Source organism: Sarcophilus harrisii, chromosome 1, assembly GCF_902635505.1.
Source record: "Sarcophilus harrisii chromosome 1, mSarHar1.11, whole genome shotgun sequence".
NCBI lineage: Eukaryota > Metazoa > Chordata > Mammalia > Dasyuromorphia > Dasyuridae > Sarcophilus > Sarcophilus harrisii.
Genome location: NC_045426.1, coordinates 156,408,618 through 156,428,749, shown reverse-complemented (window position 1 = coordinate 156,428,749; position 20,132 = coordinate 156,408,618). Strand labels below are relative to the sequence as shown.

Sequence of the window (20,132 nt, the reverse complement as noted above, 5' to 3'; positions counted from 1 at the left end):
GGTTTTACAAAACAATTTGCGGTCCCAATCTCCAAGTGAGGTTTTGGCAAAAATGGGTTATTTTCACTGAGCAGCTCTTTCTCTCAGTGGGTTAGTTTCTGATTAGGAAGTTAGAAAAGATTTGGGACACATGGTTCAATTTTAGCTTTTTATGGCCTGAGGCTAGGGAGCAATCTTTGGATGATTTGAGGGACTAATTTCCAGGTCAATATTGGGTGGTGATTATTCCGGTGGCCAAGTGAAAGAGCTAGGAGGAGCTGTCAAGAGATTCAGGGTTTTCTGACCCAAGCCTTCCCCCACAAAGATCAGGGGATCAAAGAGTCCTTACTACATCACAATGATACAGTAAAATTCTTCAAGACTTATGATGGAAAATGCTATCTACCTCTAGAACTATTGGAGCCTGAATGCAGATAAAAATATACTATTTTCACTTTCCATTTTTTGTGGCTTTTCCCTTTTGATCTGTTTCTTCTTTTACTACATGACTAATGTGGAAATGTTTACATGATTGCACATAAATAGCCTATATGAGATTGCTTGCCATCTAAGGGAGGGGTGGAGAAGAGAGAAGGAAATAAAAATTTGGAACTGAAAATCTTATAAAAAATGAATGTTGAAAAATAACTTTACATGTAATTGGAAAAAAATACTATTTACCACCCCCCCAAAGAAAACTTAAAAAAAAAAGAATAGAATTAGCAGCTAGAATTTTTTCTGCTGCTACTCTCAAGAGTATCTAAATTCTAAAAGGGAATCCTTGAAAAATGGATCTTTGGGAGAACATTAAATATCTTAGAGCTCTGGTAAGGGGCACATATGATAATACAGATCCTGACAAACCGCCTTTCTTTATATAACTTACAGTATATTCCTCCTTTTTTTTTTTTTACTATATATAATATATGTTATATTATTATTTTTAATAATTATAACTTTTTATTGACAGAACCCATGCCTGGGTAATTTTTTACAACATTATCCCTTGCACTCACTTCTGTTCTGACTTTTCCCCTCCCTCCCTCCACCCCTTCCCCTAGATGGCAAGTAGTCCTATGCAGGTTAAATATGTCACAATATATCCTAGATACAATATATGTGTGCAGAACTGAACAGTTCTCTTGTTGCACAGGGAAAATTGGATTCAGAAGGTAAAAATAACCCAGGAAGAAAAACAAAAATGCAAACAGTTTACATTCATTTCCCAGTGTTCTTTCTTTGGGTGTAGCTGCTTCTGTCCATCATTGATCAATTGAAACTGAGTTAGATCTTCTCTTTGTCAAAGAAATCCACTTCCATCAGAATATATCTTCATACAGTATCGTTGTTGAAGTATATAATGATCTCCTGGTCCTGCTCATTTCACTCAGCATCAGTTCATGTAAGTCTCTCCAGGCCTTTCTGAAATCATCCTGCTGGTCATTTCTTACAGAACAATAATATTCCATAACATTCATATACCACAATTTACCCAATCATTCTCCAATTGAAGGGTACCCATTCATTTTCCAGTTTCTACCCACTACAAACAGGGCTGCCACAAACATTTTGGCAGAGAGTATATTCCTCCTCTAGATGTTTCTCTGGGCTGATAGCCAGAATTAATTTCTCCTTTAAAACTCTTAGCATCTCATTCAAATGATCTTTATCCATTTATCATATTCCACTTTGCTTTGTTATTATTTATTTTGTTTCTTAGATTGCAAGTCTCTTGAGGGCAGAGTCCCTAATTTATCTCTGTAACTGTCCACAAACTAAGAGAAGATAGCACAGTGTTTAGAACGGCCAAACCTAGAGTCAGCAAGATCTGAGTTCAAATGTGACCTCAGACATTTACTAGCTCTGAGACCTTGGGCAAGTGACTTAATACTAGTTGCCTCAGACAAATAATTGACAAACTACTTTAGATATCTTTGCCAAGAAAATTCCAAGTGGGGTCACAAAGTGTTGGATGGAATGGAATAAAAACAAATGCAGAGAATTGTCTTGTATGAGAAGTAATATAATGTGAATCTGGTACTTTGGTAATTATGCCTTCTGGAAAAATCTTCCAAGACAGTATTACCTTAGACTGACTTGTCTGTCGATAGTAAATTGTGTTATTTGAATGAATTTATTCAATACTTATCTAGTCTCAGATAGGGAGCTAAGACTTGGGGATACCAACATAAAAAAAGGAGCCAATTGTTGCTTTCAAGAAGTTACATTTTGATGGGGCAGTGAAGGAGAAAGATAGCTAGAAAGGGAATTTTGGTCTAGGGAATGACTGAATAGAACACTGAATCTTTTTTTCGGGCTAGAATCGACATCAATACTTTTTTGATTACAGAACCAAGAGCAGATAATAGAAAGGAGATGGGGAAATAAGGGTGTGGTGATAGAGCAGAGAGCTATACAGATAGAAAACATTATCTAGTCTGGGATAGGCTAGTTTGTACTCCCATAATCTTTCACTGAATAACAGCCCTAAGGTGGAAGTTCCACTTAAGTAGAATGGATTAATTCCTGTAGTGAACTGGAGGCATAGGGTAAAGCTTCAGTGTATTTCCTTGGTTGTAGTTGATTATCTTATAGCTTGGATGACTGAAACTAGGGTTATGGTGCACAAATTCTCAATGAGTGAGTGCCCTAGTTCCTGTACTCTGTCTTGATGAATTAATTTCACTACTCCTGTACTGCTACTCTACAGAATTCTCTTAAATCTATACATCTTATCTCTTTCTTGAGGAAGAGGAGTAGTCTTCATCCTCTTCTTCTTTCTTGTCCGGATTCCAGGGCTAATGCTGTATCCACTTAGTCACCTAGCTCTTCCTCTGCATCTCTAATTGCTGGCTGGATATCTCCATCTAGATGCTCCATAAAAATCTCAAATTCAACATGTCCAAAATATAATTTACCATCCTTCCCTGTCAGATTCACTTTTATTTCAAACTTCCCTGTTACTGTCAAGAGTTTGTCCCAACTTCCCAGTCATTTAGGCCTCCAACCTAAGTGACTCGCTTCACATATCCAATCTGTTGCCATTATTTAACTTCACAAGAACATTTGTTTATATCTCCTTTTCGCCTCTCACATAATCACCATCCTAGTTCAGGCTGAAATTACCTCTCCTTTGGATTATTACAATTGCCTTTTAACTAGTTTCCCTAACTTAGGAATCCCCAGTAGGTGGCTAGGTGGAAAGAGCACTGAACCTGAAGTCAGAAAGACCACAGTTCCAATATAGCTTCAGACACTTAACCCCTGGACAAGTTAGTTAACTTTAATTTGCCTCCATATCCTTATCTTTAAAATGCCCCAGGCATTGTGAGGATAAACTTCAGTAATTCCCAATTATCTCTAGAATAAATATGAACCTTCCCTGTTTGTCATTTGAAGTTCAAATAATGGCCACTTCTTATCTTTCCAGTTTAACTATAACTCCTTTTCTTCTTATTCTATTATCTAGTTGTTCTAGCCTGCTTGTATTGAGAGCCAGGTGGTACAGTGGATAAAACCCTTGGCCTGGAATCAAGAGGACCCGAGTTCAAATTTGACTTCAAACATTTAAACTGTGTGACCCTGCACAAGTCAATTAACCCTGTTTGCCCAGTTTCCTCATCTGTAAAATGAACTGGAGGAGGAAATGGCAAACCTCAAATGGGATCAACAGAGCTAGTGAACAACACCCATAACGGCATGTTATTACAAGAACGTGACACTCCATTCTCTCCTATTTTCATGCCTTTGCACTGGTTGTTCTTCATGCCTGAAATACTATGTCCTCCCCTTTACCTCTTAGGGTTCCTTGGCTTCCTTTAAGACAGTTCAGATCCCATCACTTGTGTAGGAAGCATTCCCCAGATTAAATCTTGTCTCCCCACTAGAATCTACCCTCTTTGAAGGCAGGGACAATTTTTGCTTTTTTTTGTATCTCTGGTGCTTAGCATGGTCTCCGGCACATAGCAAGTGCTTAATAAATGATGCTAAATTTATAGTTCTAAAGGGCAGGTCTGACCATATTATTCCTTTGCACACAAAACTTTACTGGCTTCATATTATTTATAGGATAAAATGCAAACTCCTTAATTCTGGCCTTTAAAGTCTTTTACAATCTGGCTTATCTTCCAGGTTGATTATACATTATTCCCAGTCATACATTTTATGCCCAAGCCAAAATGGTCCATCTGCTATTTGCCTGTACACTAGACAAAGAATTAATACATAGAAGTACGTGTAGAATGATTTTTACATATATATATTTGTGTCTAATGGTAGCCATCTTTACGGAGAATGGAGAGGAAAGAAAAAAACTTACACAACTTTACTACATATTTAAAAGGCATAGCAAGTGTTATATAATAGATTTGAAGTTTCATGTGCAATCACCTTTTAAAAATAAAATAATTTAAAAAAAAACTTGTAATAAAAAACAAAACAAAACAAACTTGTAAGACTTAGTATGGCCTTATCTGACAAAAAGCTCCCTAACAGTAGTAATTGTTTAACTCAATGTAATTAAATCTCCATTGCCTGGCACACAATAGGCACTTAATAAATGCTTGTTGACTGATCTGTGACTACGTTGAATTGTCACAGTTACAAAGTAAGCTCCTTGAGGGAGGAAATTGTCTTACTTTTTATCTGAATCTTCAGTGTCTAGCAGCATTTAGCACATAGAAAACATTTAGTAAATGACTGATTAATCTGTGACTGAAGCAAGCAAACCTCTGATGATTGTAATTTAAAAATAAAATAAAGGTAACTTTATAGTATCAGCTAGCACCATTTAATGGTTCAGGAAAAAATGTAGTCTTGATATTTGGCATGCATATCATGTCTATGCAAATTATTTAAAAATGATTTGCTTGTGAGGGGAAAAAACCCGTCAACCCGAGAACAAAGCCTGGGAGTTTCAGTCCTCTGAAAAAAGCTGAACAAACGAATGTCTAACAAGAAAGAACTGAGATGCAAGAAAAGAACCACTGGAATGTTTGTGTCACTCTGGTACAGAAGAGAAGGCTTATTTTGCTCACAAGCCATTTCGTAGGTGGGGAGAAGAAGGGGGAACACAGCCAGTGAATGAACAGATCAACAATGTCTTCTAAGGAACAAAAGGAAATATTCTGAAGGAGGGGAGTCTAAAAATAGCTCCATCACTCATTAATTTCCCGACATGTCAGTCATGCTGATTCTCTGTGTGCCCTCAAGGCAACTCCATTTGCATAATTTTTTTTTTCAAATAAAAGCAGCAAAAACCCAGCAAAATTCAAAGACTCTATTTCCAGTAAACAACTAAAGCTCCAAACAGACAAGAATTCATAGTTAACCGCTACTGGTATGTGACCCTAACAAAAAAATCAGCAACAACAATATGTTGTATATGGGAAAGAGCTAGTGCCAGCAGAGGCTGGGAACCCCTCTACATAATGGAGTCAGTCCTACATTGAGGAGTTGGGGGCCTTCTCTGTGGGTGTAAAGCAGCCTCTGAATTATTTACTCTTCTGTTACCGGGGCAAGTTTAATTGTCCAGCTCTCTGACTCATCTCTACATTCCTTAAATCCTTCCTATAGTTCTCAATGTGAAAAATTGTAGGGTGTTGAAGTAAACTAACTCTGAGAATTAGAGAACGATGCTAACAAGCATTCCAGAGATACTAGAGTATTTTAAAATTAGATTCGATGTCCCACAAAATAAATAGAGTAATTCACTGAATCAAACCCAGGCAGGTGGCAACCCCAAAGTAACCAGGTCCTACTGCGGCAAGAAAAACTCTGACATGAAATACCTAGAAAACAATGCAAGCATTAACTCCAGTCTGGTTAAAAATCCTTGAGAGGAGAAAAGTTCCCTGAAATCCATGCCTAAAATCTACTTCATTAAGAGCTCTTAACACTCCAGCAGAACCTACAACAGATGACTTGATACTGTAAAGAGAGATTAACTTGCCAACTCATACATTAGAAGTGTGCCAAAATAAACTTTGTATGAACTGAACTACTGAAAATTCTCAGCTACAACTCGGTTTTACTTAAACAACAAAGTCACCTGGCTTGTCCTGCTAATTAAGAAACCTGTTTTCAGCAGTCCCACCTAAGGGTTGTTTTCATAAGCCAGAACCCCAGGAGAGATGAAGGAGACTGCTGAAATCAATGATGGTACTTGATTTGTAAAAGACCCGTCTCATGAGACTTGACCTTGGTGGTTCCGGGTTTTCCACATTATCGATTTCTAAGTCGAGTTGCTCTGCCTCCTGACCTGAAAGATCTATCGTCAAATTCAAAGAATACAGAGAAGTCCTTGGAGGGAATAAATTCAGCCACAGAAAAGGGACAGCTGCAACCCACAAAGAGAAAGCTGAAACACCATTGGCTCTTTTCCCAAGTGACCTGTATTCCCATCCATCACTGGGAGTAATAATAGTAAGAAGACTATGAATCACACGTTTAGTCAGAATTTTATGTTACTTATTAACTACCCTTCTCACAGGATTGTTGTGAGGAAAGCATTTTGTAACCCTTAGAGTGCAGCCTAAAGGAAAATTATCATTATTGTTATCTACTCAACATCCCTGCAATTCAAGTAGGTCAGTTTCATCATCTCCATTTTGCAGATGTATAAAATGACACGTGCATTAATTGCCTGGGGTCAGTGGCAAAAGGAAACCAGAATGCTGGAGACTTAAATTCCTAGGCCAGCCAGTTCTCTCCTACCTTTCCTTATTGACAAAGTGCTTTTCATTTCCATCTCCTCCTTAACAGATGGATATCAGTAAATTACTATTCAATTTCAAATAAGGAGGCATTTTTTAAAAAGTGACCTGTATTAAGCTCAGTTCATTAGCCTGACATTAAATGACAGCAAAGAGCAAGAGAAGTAATAGTTTTAGTCTGTCAGAAAATGGTTGGGTTGCCTGGGGTTGAGGTGAGTTACTTTCTGGGACTGTCTTTCCTGCCTCAATCCAGGCTGAAAAAATGCTAATCAAATTGTCCTCCTAATATGCTCATTTTCCTTCATTTAAAATTTATTTTCAGTTCCAAACACTCTCCCTTCCTTCAGTCCTCCTCCACCCATTAAGAAAGCAGAAACAAGATACCCATTATACCTTTGAAGTCATGCAAACAAATATTCTTATTTTTAATACTCATCCTGAATTTTCTGTTCTTACTTCAGAAAGAGAAGTTTTAATAACAATTATAATAAAAAAACTATGAAACATTTAAAGTTCACAACATGCTTTTCCCCCCACATATTCCTCCAGTCTGAGCTTCTCACCAACCTCTCAAGGTAGGTATTGCATGGATTAAAACACTCTTAACAGATGGGGAAACCAAAACTGAGAAAGATTAAGCAAATTGCAAACTATCATCTATCAAGTGAATTTCTGCAGCAGGAAATGCACTCTGGTCTTTTGGACTTTATATGAGGTCCTTTACACACTACATTAAGCTGTTTCTCATTAGTAGGCAGCCTTCTCTCTTAAATTGCTTCTATTTGAGAAGGGTGAGGCTCCACCAGGGACATATATTGCCTGAGGATTCACCAGGTACAATCTCAACCCTGAAAGCAAAGCTATTGCCAATGTAGGAAATAAGCAGAAGAAAGGCAATATAACTGCTAAAACCTAGCTAGGATACAAGTGGGTGTGAAAGGAATGGGGGTGGTGGCTAAACCTAAACTAAGATTTAAAAAATGGTAGCTTAAGCAGGAAATGTATAAAATCAAAAGAGAAAACATTCTCTCTGGATGAGCCCAACTCTAGGGGTTGGCAAATTGGAAGTCTATTTTTGTATAGCTCTTGAGTGAGAACAGTTTTAAATAAAGATTTGATTTAAATGAAATTAAAGTATTTAAAAATGTAAAAATCATTCTTAACTCAAAGACTGTATTAAAACAGAACCCTTTCCCTCTCCCTAGTTTGCCAATCCCTGCAGACTTAACTGCAGAACTGATGGTTCTGTCTCTTGGCATCTCAACATCTCTGAACTGCCAATCTCTATTTCTATCTAGACTTTGGGAATTGATCCCTGTTGATTCTAGACCCTGCCTGGTTGTTACTCAATTTTAATTGGCTCTTTTGTCTTTCTGTGACCTCTCAACATGTTTCTGGGCACACTTACACTGAATAGCAACTACACCAGGGCCCCAGACAAGAAGGAGTAATACATATGCATGGCATTGTGCAGTTCTTTAATTTTAAAGCCCAGGGTTCTTCACAGTTTTTTGTATCATGGATCCTTTTTTGCAGACTGAGTACTACTCTTCTCAATGACTTTAAATGCATAATATGAAATACATTGGATTACAAAGAAAATCATTTATAGTGAAATACAGTCACCAAAATATATATTAAAAAAAGTCATGAATCCAGGGTAAGAACCCCTATTCCAGACTAATTTGCATGTTACCCCCTAGATATCAACATTTTTCAGTGTACTTTGGTGCAGTTTTACAAATGCCATAATTTATCTTTAAAAAGTACACTTCTATACAATTCAGTTCAACAAGAACAACTAACAAGTAAGCATTTTAAAATGTGTACCAGGTGCTAGGCTTTATATTGAGTACCAGGACACAAAACGCAGTTAAATGGGCCCTGTCTTCAAACAATTTACATTTACATGGGGAAGAGATTATGTACATTGTAAATATGTACAGAATATAAAGAACATGAATAGTAGTATATATAGTATATAGTAATTTGGGGAAGAAGAATACTAGAATTTGGGGGAAATGGGAAAGACTTCATATAAAAGGTAACATTTAAGCTGTTTTTTGTTTTTTTTTTTTAAAGCAAGAATTTTTTTGGAGGGGTGGTGGGGGAATGTTTGAAGCAAGCCAGGGATTCTAAGAGATGGAGGCAAGTAGGGAAAGTATTTTAGGCTGTGGGATTCAGAATGTAGAAAAGCATGGAGAAGGGAGATGGTGCTCTTTTGTGTGAGGAATAACAAGCAGACCAGAATGGCTGGACCAGAGAGGACAAAGACTAGGGAAACAAAGGAAGAAGGTTCTAGACGTCAAAGAGCTTTAAATGTCAGACAGAGGATTTTATATTTGATCCTAGAAGTAATAGGATGTTGATTGACAAGGAGGGTGATATGGTCAGACCTGCACTTCAAGTAAAATTACTTTGCCAGCTCTGTCAAGTAAGTACTGGTGTCGGGAGAGACTTAAGGCAGGAAGACTAATTCGGAGGCTATTACAGGACTCCAGGCAAGAAGTGAGAAAGGGCAAGAGCCAGGTGACAAAAGGTAAGCTAGGTTAATGGCTGAAGTGGACACATTATGTGACACATTTAGAGCCAAGTAAGGCATTGAGGATACAAAAGCAGAAAAACAATGTCCTCAAGGAATTTACAATCTAATTGGGGGGGTTAGAATCGCAGATACCCAAAGAAACATAAGGTAAACAAGAACAACAAGATGTCTCTGTCTGGGATAACTTGCCAGCTTGGAATCAGGAAGACCTGAGTTCAAATCCAGCTTCAGAGACTTATTAGCTGTAGTCAGTTAACGCTGTTTGCATCAATTCCTTATTTAGTATCTCTTCCAAGAAACCCCCTCAATTGGAAACGACTGAAAAACTGCTGAACATACAATTAAGGAAAATTAAAAGAACATTTTAATACCCCTTTCTCTACAGGAAGCCTTTTTAGATCCTTTTTAATTTTAATGTTCTCCTGTTGAATATTTCCAATTAATTCTGTACAAAGATTGTTCATAAATAGTTGTTTACATGTTGTCTCCCTCCATTAGATTGTGAGTTTCTTGAGGGCAGGGACTATCTTATCTTTCTTTGTATCCACTGTGTATGCTTATCATAGTGTCCGGCACATGGCAGGTGATTAACAAATGCTTATGATGGCATAATTTTTCATACTTTTCAAAAAGGGCTTTCACATTACCGAATTGGATTCTTAACAACAGTGAGGTTAGTGGGGTTTGACCACTTGCCTCTGAGTGATACAGAGAGAAGAACCAGGAATCCAGATACCCAATGCAGATAGTGTTCTTTATTATACTATGCTATCTCCTGATTAATGCAATACTGGCTTACGGACAATCGTCAGTAAGTTAAAAATAATCTGATAACAACATGAAGTCTTTTCCTTCCCTTCACACTCTCCTCTTTATCCTTTAACTTTCAAAATTACAAGGTTTTACTGTAATCCTGGAATATTAATGTATCAAAGTTGTCACCCGGACTTAGTATCATGTAAACCTTATGATTGTGCTTAAATCACAACCAATACCAAAACCAGAATGGAGGTTGGTTTTTTAAAAAATCTCTCTCTCATTCTCTTTGTCTCTATCTCTGTCTGTATCTCTCTGTCATTCTGTCTCTTTCTTCCTATGTATCTCACCTATCTCAGAGATGAGAGAACAGGACTTGAAAATGTCAGTGATTATTGAGATACCAAACCACAACAAGGCCATGAAATAGGAACAGATACCAGGAGATTCTTTAGATCATTATCTTCCTAATGACTTAGTAGTGACAACATGAAGAAATGCATTTAGTGATTATCTCTCTCTGAGATACTGACCAAATATTGAACTAGTGTTGCCTCACGCCTGAAAACTGGCCTGTTCTACCAACACATCCCCAAGACAAACCCAACAGGATTACAAATCTACAGACAGCTGTGATGGAAGACTCAACCACTGAACCACCATCTTTCAAGCTAATCTGCTAAATGTGTGTTGCAAGCTATTTATTCACTCACTCTTCCCAGACAGACAAGACAGGCTATTCTTGTATGTGGAGATGATGCCAAAGCACCATTATGTTGTTTAGGGAAGAAAAAAAGGGTCTGAAATTGTTATGCAGCTGGGTCTTGGTGGGACCTATCAAAAACTTGAAAAATAAATCCACTAAACACTGGCTCCAAATATTGCTCTTTAAATATATTTTAAAGCCTTGGACTATGGGAGCACTTAAAGGGATTAATAGTCAAGCAAATAAGAAATTTAAATAGTTATTTAGAGATAATCCTACAAGAAGTTTGACCAATCAAGGTAATGTATTAAAAGCCCTGTTTTGCAGGGTGTGACACATTTGTGTGCATTAATGAGGTCAGGCAAAACTCACACTGCTGGATATATTCTTCTAACATAAGGAAGAGATTCCTGTCTGGTAAATGCAGTATGCTCAGGTATGCTGATAAGGGAGGAGTTGATCAGATATGAAATATCATAGTGCTTAATAAGTAGTTAAAAATTTTTTTTCTATTGATATTTTATCTATCATCCCTCCTCTTACCCTCTTCTCAGAGGGCCATACTTTATAATAAAGAAGAAAAAAAGAAGAAAAACCGTTCTGCAAAACAATGAAAAAGTTTGACTTTTTTTTTTTTTTTTTTGCGGCAATTGAGTGACTTGCCCAGGGGCCCACAGTTAATAAGTGTTAAATGTCTGATTCTTGAGCCAGTGCTCTATCACTGTGTCATGTAGCTGCCTCCAAAAATCTAACTTTAAATGTAGTAAAGAACATAATTTTCAAAATTGAAGCAGCTGATCTCATGATAGTAGCAAAAAACCTAAAATCTAAAGGGGTGCCCTAAACAAATTGAGAAGTATGAATAGAATGGAATACTATTTTGCCATCAGATGAAGAAAGGGACTAGTCCTGATGGATCAGGCCATCCTCAGCAACAAGATCAACCAAATCATTTCTAATGGAGCAGTAATGAACTGAACTAACTATACCCAGAAAAAGAACTCTGGGAGATGACTAAAAACCATTACATTGAATTCCCAGTCCCTATATTTATGCACACCTGCATCTTTGATTTCCTTCACAAGCTAATTGTACAATAATTCAGAGTCATTCTTTTGTACAGCAAAATAATTTTTGGTCATGTATACTTATTGTGTATCTAAGTTATATTTTAATATATTTAACATCTACTGGTCATCCTGCCATCTAGGGAGGGGTGGGGGTAAGAGGTAAAAATTGGAACAAGAGGTTTGGCAATTGTTAATGCTGTAAAGTTACCCAATATATCCTGTAAATTAAAGGCTATTAAAAAAAAAAAAAAAAAAAAAAAGAAATGAAGAAAGGAATAATTTCAGAGGAAACTGGGAAGATCTCTATGAATTGACACAGAATGAAGTGAGCAGAACCAGTTTTTTTAAAAAATGGAAAAAAAAATTAGAGACAAAACAGATTTGAAAGACTTTAGGATTATAATCATAAAAGTTATAAACCAGAAAATAGACTGAAAATGCAGAATGAGACATATATTATTGGATATGCTCAATATGGGAATTTGCTGGACTACGCAAGTTTGTTATTGGTGTTTTGATTTTTTCACTTTTTTGTGTGTGGTGGTGGTGTTCAGTTGGAGAGCCAATGCAAAGGAAAAATGAAAAATACTTGGGAACATAAATATTTTTAAAAGGAAAAGGAAAGATTAAAAAAAATAAAAAGTAATTGGCCCAATTTAATTGCACAAATGACTTACAGAAGTAAGGAAGATTATAGTGGGCTTTAGGGGGTCTATGATGTGGTCAAGGTAAAAAGCAATAAAAAGCAGCTAAGTGCAACAGTAAAAATAAATGCTGGACATGGAATGAGGAAGACCTAAGTTCAAATACTGCTTAAAACCCATATTAGCTGTTTTGGTCATGTATACTTGTTGTGTATCTAAGTTATATTTTGATATGTTTGACATCTACTGGTCATCCTGCCATTTGGGGAGGGGTGGGGGGTAAGAGGTGAAGGATTGGAACAGGAGGTTTGGCAATTGTTAATGCTGTAAAGTTACCCATGTATATATCCTGTAAATTAAAGGCTATTAAATAAAAAAAAAAAAAAAAAAAAAAACCATATTAGCTGTATAATTCTGAACAAATTGCTTAACCTTTCAGCCTCAGTTTCTTCATCTAAAATGGAACAATAACAGTACCTGTTTCCCAGGGTTGTAGAGAGAATCAAATTAAATAATACATTAAAATAAATCTTCACATGCCATATAAATACTAGCTATAATCATTATTATTAATGCTATCTATATCTATTTACCTATCTATCTATATATGTATATATATATATATATATATATATATATATATATATAAAACCATTAAAACTCCTTGAAAACTTATTTCAGTGAAAGAAACCAAAGTATTAAAATATCTTTGCATGAATTCTCCAAACCCAAGAAAGCACACGAGCTAGAAACCAATATGCTTGCTTTCCCTAAGGTTAGCCCACCACTTCTCCAGAATCAGAGACTTAATAGGACCCCAGCAACAATCTATAACTTGAAGATAAGAAGTTAGGTTTTGAATTCCTAACCTCCCTACTCACCAAGGTTAGTTTGTATAAAGCTACAAAATACAACAGATAGAGACCATTAATTTTTCCCTTCTTGAATGGTCAGTCTGTCCACCGTCTATAGAATCTAAACTGTTTAGGGATGATTACTTGGGACTTGCCAAGACACGCTGAACCAGTCCTTTTCTCTTTGATGAAAATCTGCACTTTTACATTTCATTATTTTCACTCTCCTCATCTTCAGAACACAAATCTTTTTTTTTTCTTTTCTGAGCTCCCAAGAGAGTCTCCAATGCCATAATTCTCAAACCCCTTTTCCCCATGAGAATCCTCATGAAGCCTGTGTCTTTTGAAAACCAGGGTGGGATATTTCTCATGTTTCTTGTGTTTCTGCTGCCTGGGACACCACTGACTCTGTCCTCCTTCAGTCTGCTAGGGATTCGTGTTTCCAGGTATGCAGATAGCTTCTGGGATGATTTTTGAATGTTCTAAAGTTCTGTGCTTTTTGAACTTCCTAAAATATTTGTTTTAGTTGTAGAAAAAGTAAAACAGGAACTGCTCAGAGGGAAGGAAAAGTAAGTCACAGGATATATCACTATGGAACAACTATTGAAATATGGCTCATTGGTGCCATGAAATAATTATTTAGGTACCTTGGGATGAATTTTTTAAGTATTCTGAATTTCTTTCACTCAAAGTAAAGGAAGGTGGGGAGGGGAATAATCACATTATGATTTGGATCTGAATACATATATTGTATCATTTTGTCTCTTTTTAAAGATACAATATGTCATTTCCAGGAAATAAATAATATAAAACTGAAGTTAGTAAACAAAAGGTTAATGTGCACAAGAAACAGATCAAATTTCAGGTACTATTTATCAATTCTACATCAAGGTCTTACAGGGAAGAATAGAAATGAAAAGTCAGTATATGGCACCCAACCAAAGAAGTTTGCTCTGTTTCCATAAGCTGAGTTCTCTTAGGCTTATGCCTCTGAAGTAGGGTGTGGTAATGAGGAGCCACACAAGCTGAAGGTTATGTAACTTTGTCCTAAGATCTACAATTAACACAATGACCAACTGTAATTCCATAGGGTTTATAATGGGCTCAATATGAAGAACAAGACACACTTTTTTTGCACCTTTGTCCAAAGTAAAGATTTGTTTTGCTCAATTCTGCAATTTTTATTTTAACAAAATAAAAATAGTTTTGGTTTTCTTTCTTGATGGGGACATATAGAAGGAGGTAGGAAGAAGAGAAGAATTTATTAAATGGGGAAAAAAATTTTAATTCAGTAGAGAAAATAAACAAAACGTTATAACTTTGTACCATTGCATAATAATGGCAAAACCTTTGAACAGGTTTTTAAAAAAGGGATTTTTAGGTGACAAAACAAGATACCAGTCAAAAGAAGAAAAAACCATGAGATCTGGAATAAAGCAGTGGTAACAATGGGGTTTTGAGGGGGAATGAAAGATTTCAAAAAGCCACTCACCTGTGCACATATCTGATGCATGACATGACCAAACTCATGGAAGTAGGTCCTCACTTCATCATGCCTCAGCAGGGAGGGACGGCCTGCAACAGGCTGGGAGAAATTTACTACCAAGGCAGCCACGGACATCATTCGGCTCCCATCAGGTAGGAGACAGCCTGGCTGAAGGCCAAAGCAGGCTGCATGGCCATACTTTCCTTCCCTGAGTCAAAGAGACACAGAAACACACAAAGAGGTTAAATGCCTGTGACGTACAGATTGAGAACTTATACAAACAACGGTCAGCCACCATAGCATGCCAAAGGAGATGGAGAGTAGAAAAATATGGATGTGGCTCTTACTATACTTCATTCACTTTGTGGAAAACAAGGTAGCTTGTGATTTTTGCTTGTGTTTTTTTTTTTTAATAATTTCTTTTCTAATGACATATAAATATAAGTTTTAACATTAATTAAAAAATTTTTTGAACTTCAAATTTTCTCCCTCCCTCTCTCCTCTATTCTTTCTCTAAAAAGGTTATAGGTTAAATAAGTTATACATATATAATTATGTAAGATATATTTTCATAGTAATCATAAAAAAAACAAGCCAAAAGGAAAAGAAAAAAAAAAACATGAAAAAAAAGTGAAAATAGTATGTTTTGATCTGCACTCAGATTGTAAAGGTATTAAAAACACAGCCTTGAAGTTATATAATCAAGACTCCTTTTATTGGGGAATACGACTCTTTGAAAATTATTCCTGTCCTGGCACATTTGACCACCCAAATTACTTTAATAACATCCTTGTCATTTTTGAGGATAGCACCAATTCAGCTTTTATACTTAGCACAAAGGTAAAAGCCAATTTGAAGTCAAAGTTAGTTTTCATTTTATACAAATGGTTGTTTCTTCTCATAAGACTGGGATCCAATTCTAGACTAAACCAGAAACAATTCAATTCTTCCTTTGTTCAAAAGGGAAAAATTCATACTACCAAAAGTAGTCAATTTATAAATAGGACTGTTTTGTATGAAACAGAATACTCTGCCTTCGATTGGAAAGAGGTACCCAATACCATATAAACTCACCTCTCCTTGGAGGGAAATAGTATCAAGAATGATAACTTCAAAGCTATAGATCACCTTATGAAGGCCATAGGACTTGCTTTATTCCTTTCAGATTTATGTTTTTTTTTTTTTTTTTTTTTTTTTTCCTTTGCTTTGCTCTTTCCTTCCTAGTATCTCCCATAATTTTCTGGCTCTTATCTGCTGAAGCTGCTACAGTTAACAAGGAATTGGTTTATCTTGAATCTATTCTGAGTCCTTTTTATTTAGAAAATCTATGTCATATAGAACCCCTATTTTAATGTTTATTCCCAAACTTTCTACATTCCCACAAAAGATAATTACAATTATAGTTAAGGCCAGACTTTAGAAAAGTGATGGTAAGGGCCTATTCTCTGAAAATCCAATTCAATTGAAGCCAATTCAATAAACTAATAAGGTGCCTATAGCATGTAAAGCATTATGCTTGCTGCTAAGGAGATGAAGAGGAAAAAAAAATAAGCCCTGGCCTCAAGGAGCCCATGTCTACTGAATGCTGATAAATATGATGTCTATGACTAATGCAAAGGAGAACTTCAACCAAAAGAGACTAAGACTAGTATTCAATGACTATAGTGATCTAATGTTTGATAAACTCAAAGATTCCAGCTTCTGGGATAAATACTCACTATCTAACAGAAATTGATGGGAAAACTAGAGAATAGTATGTCAGAAACTAGGCATCAACCACTATCTAACACCCTGTACCAAGATAAGGTCAAAATGGGTTCATGAAGACAGAAAGAATGATATTATAAGCAAGTTAGGAGAACAAGAGGTAATCTCAGATCTGTGAAAAAGGAAGAAATTTATGGGGAAAGAAGAACTAGAGAACATTATAAATGCAAAATGGATGATTTTGATTATATCAAATTTAAGAGATTTTGTACATACAAAACCAATGCAGTCAAAATTAGAAGGTAAGCAGAAAACTGGGAAAAATACTTTTACATCCAGTGTTTCTGATAAAGGCCTCATATCTAAAATACATATAGAATCAACTCAAATTTATGAGAATACAAGCCATACCTCAACTGACAAATGGTCAAAGAATGTGAATAATTTTCAGGTAGAAATTAAAGCCATTTCTAGTCATATAAAAATATAAATCATAATTTATTAGAGAAATGCAAATTAAGACAACTCTGGGGTACTACTTCACACCTCTCAGATTGGTTAAGATGACAGAAAAAGATAAAGATAAATATTGGAGGGGATGTGGGAAAACTGGGACATTAATTAATGGTGGTGGAGTTGTAAACTGATCTAACCATTTTGGAGAGCAATTTGGAACTGTGCTTATCCTTTGATCCAGCAGTGTCACTACTGGGTCTGTATCCCAAAGAGATCATAAAAGAGGAAAAAGACCCACATGTGTAAAAAATACTTCTAGCCCTTTTTCTAGTGGCAAGGTATTGGAAATTGAGTGGATGTCCATCAACTGGGGAATGCCTGAATAGGTTATGGTAAATGAATTTATAGAACATTATTTTTCTATAAGAAATGATGAGCAGGTTGATTTCAGAAAAGCCTTTGGAAAGACTTACATAAACTGATGCTAAGTGAAGTGAATAGAATAAAAAAAAAACATTCTACACAATAATAGCAAGGCTATATGAGGATCAACTGTGATGGACTTGGTTCTTCTAAGCAATGTAGTGATTCAAGACAATTTCAATAAACTTGGGATGGAAAATGCCAATTGCATCCAGAGAGAGAACTATGGAGACTGAATGTAGATCAAAGCATAGTATTTTCATCTTTTGTTGTTTGTTTGATTATTTTTTTCCTTTCTCAAACCTTTTGATTTGATTTTTCTTACACATGACAAATATGGAAATACGTTTAGAAGAATGGCATATGTTTAGCCTATATTGGATTGCTTGCTGTCTTGGGGAGGGACGGGGAAGGGAGGAAAGGAGAAAAATTTAGAACACAAAATTTTACAAAAATGAATGTTCAAAACTATCTTTACATGTATTTGGAAAAATAAAACACTATTTAAAAAAGGATTCTAAGAATACTTGAAGAAGGATAACTCACTTTCAGCTAAGGTTACATATCAGGACAGATTTCATGGAGAGAGGAGACAGTACCAAAATTTATTCTTAAAGGGAGAGGAGGATTTAAATGGGGGGAAAAGTGTTTTCTATACATAGGAAATGGCCTAATGTGAAGACACATGGACGTGGGGCAGTATGGGATGAGATCTGAGAACAGCTGGTAGACCATTTTATCTGAAATGTAGAGATTATGAAGGGGAGTAGTGTGAAATAAAGGTAGGTTGGAGCCAGATTGGAAAACCTTAAATGCTAGGCTAAGAAGTTATATTGAGTGTATCTTGGCAGAGTGAGGGAGATTTGCAGGCAAAAATAATTACTCTTGAATCTGGAAAGGGACCTGAGTAAGAATTCTGATAACTATCACTGCGGTCTACATGTTCCTTGGTACCTCTCATTTTAAATAAGCATTTTAGTGATTTTATTTTAAGCAATATAATTGCATAGAACAGCTAAAGCTCGCATTGGACACTAGTTGAACTATAACAATATTGATATGGTCAACCAGGTGCCACTAAATGCACCAAATAACTACTCATCCTCTTACCCAGCAACTACGGGAAGTCATTTAGAATAGGTAATTTCTGCCAATTAGTGACCTGGGGATACTATATTTTCTTTTGCTGTAGCAAAACTGAGGACTGAAACTGATCTCCTAGGGGTTTTACAGACATTTTTAGAGAATGGGAAAGAGAGTCAGAAGAACAGATCAGATTTAACACCTAGCGCTATGCAGCAACTCATATTGAGAATGAAGTTGAGAGGATTAATTCCAGAATGGAGACTAGTGGACTCTCAACAATGTGAATTTTAAAATAGCCAAAGGCAAAGAATGTAACAGAATTATTATCAATATAAGGCTAACAAAGTGAGGAGTGATTATAGAATTACCTTGGGTATAGGTCCAAGTAAAACTGCCCTAACACTTCTTCAGTAGCTTTATCTTTTACCGTATAGAGAGTAACGCTTTCATTCCAGACATGTGCATCAGTCACTTGCTCAAATGAAAGGCTCAGCACCTCTTGGTAAATGTTTAGAAGACCTTCGGTGACCACTTCCATTGGGAAGTATTCTTTGAGCTTCTCTTGGTTGATGGAGTACTTGAGCTCTTCTGCCTGGGTCATGTAGTAATGCAAATCCCATGCATTGATTTTTCCATCATATTCAAACCCTTTTTCCTCACATTCTTTTTTCTTCAAATTCAGAATGAACTCTCTCTCTTCTTCACCCAAAGGTTTTAGTTTCTGGCTCAAGTCATCTGTAATGGTAATGAAGACGGTTAATATTTTGATTTTTTTCAGTAGGGTAATTCATTCATTAAACAAGAATTTATTAAAAATTTATTATATGCCAGATACCATGCTAGAGAACGTAAGGTATGTATGTCTAATACATATATTGTTTTTTTACATACAAATAATGTTTTGCTTTTTTTTTTTTTTTTTTTTTTTAACACAATGTCTTCTTTAAAAACAAAGCAAAACTTTGAAGGGGTCTGTTTTTGTCTATATCACAGTCACTTATGGAAAAAATTCCTCTTCTCCCACTCCCTTCAGATTGAACCCTATCTCATAACAAGGAAGAAGGATTAACCAAAAATTGACTACAAGTGACAACATATTTCTATAACATTCTACCTTTGTAGCTCTTTGTCTCCTTGATGTGAAAAGGATGGTATATTTTACTATTGATTCTCAGGAATGACCACCATTTTTCTCTTTTCCTTTTTTACTCTCTTTTTAGAGATTAAAAAAAAATTATACTGTTATAGTCATTGTGTCATGTCTCTTTGATTCTGCTTATCTCACTTCACATCAGTTTCCTTTGCATCAAACTTTCTTTGCTTCTCTGGATTTCTTAAAGTAGTTATGTCTTCCTAAAGGACAATACATTGCACTGATATGTCATGATGTATAGCTCAGTCATTCCAAAACTGGTGGACATTCACCTTGTTTTTGATCCTTTGCGGCAAGAGTTACTGCTATGAATATTTTGTAATAATTTAGATCTTTTTTTTTTTCTACCTGTCTTCCTTAGGGAATATGTTCAAGTGTTAGGCTAAAGGTAGTCTTAGTCACTTAGCTAGACTTAGTCACTTTTCTTGCAGGATTTCAAATTAATATCCGTAACAGTTGGATCATTTCATTGCTTGACCAGCAGATTCCTGTTTTAGCACAGTCCTCCAGCAGTAACTGCTTCTGTTTTTTTTTTTTTTTTCTTTGCAGGCGAG

General features: G+C 35.9%; 1 protein-coding gene across 2 annotated transcripts in view; it reads right to left on the bottom strand.

Moving 5' to 3' along the window:
- NLN (neurolysin) overlaps nucleotides 1-20,132 on the bottom strand; it is a 137,270-nt gene that overhangs the window by 30,163 nt on the left and 86,975 nt on the right. For both annotated transcript variants that reach the window (XM_031965579.1, XM_031965582.1), the window contains exons 8-9: nucleotides 18,794-19,160; nucleotides 14,760-14,961 (exon numbers count right to left, since the gene is read on the bottom strand). In XM_031965579.1, coding sequence (XP_031821439.1) covers nucleotides 14,760-14,961; nucleotides 18,794-19,160 — 569 coding nt within the window. The remainder of the gene's footprint in view (nucleotides 1-14,759; nucleotides 14,962-18,793; nucleotides 19,161-20,132) is intronic.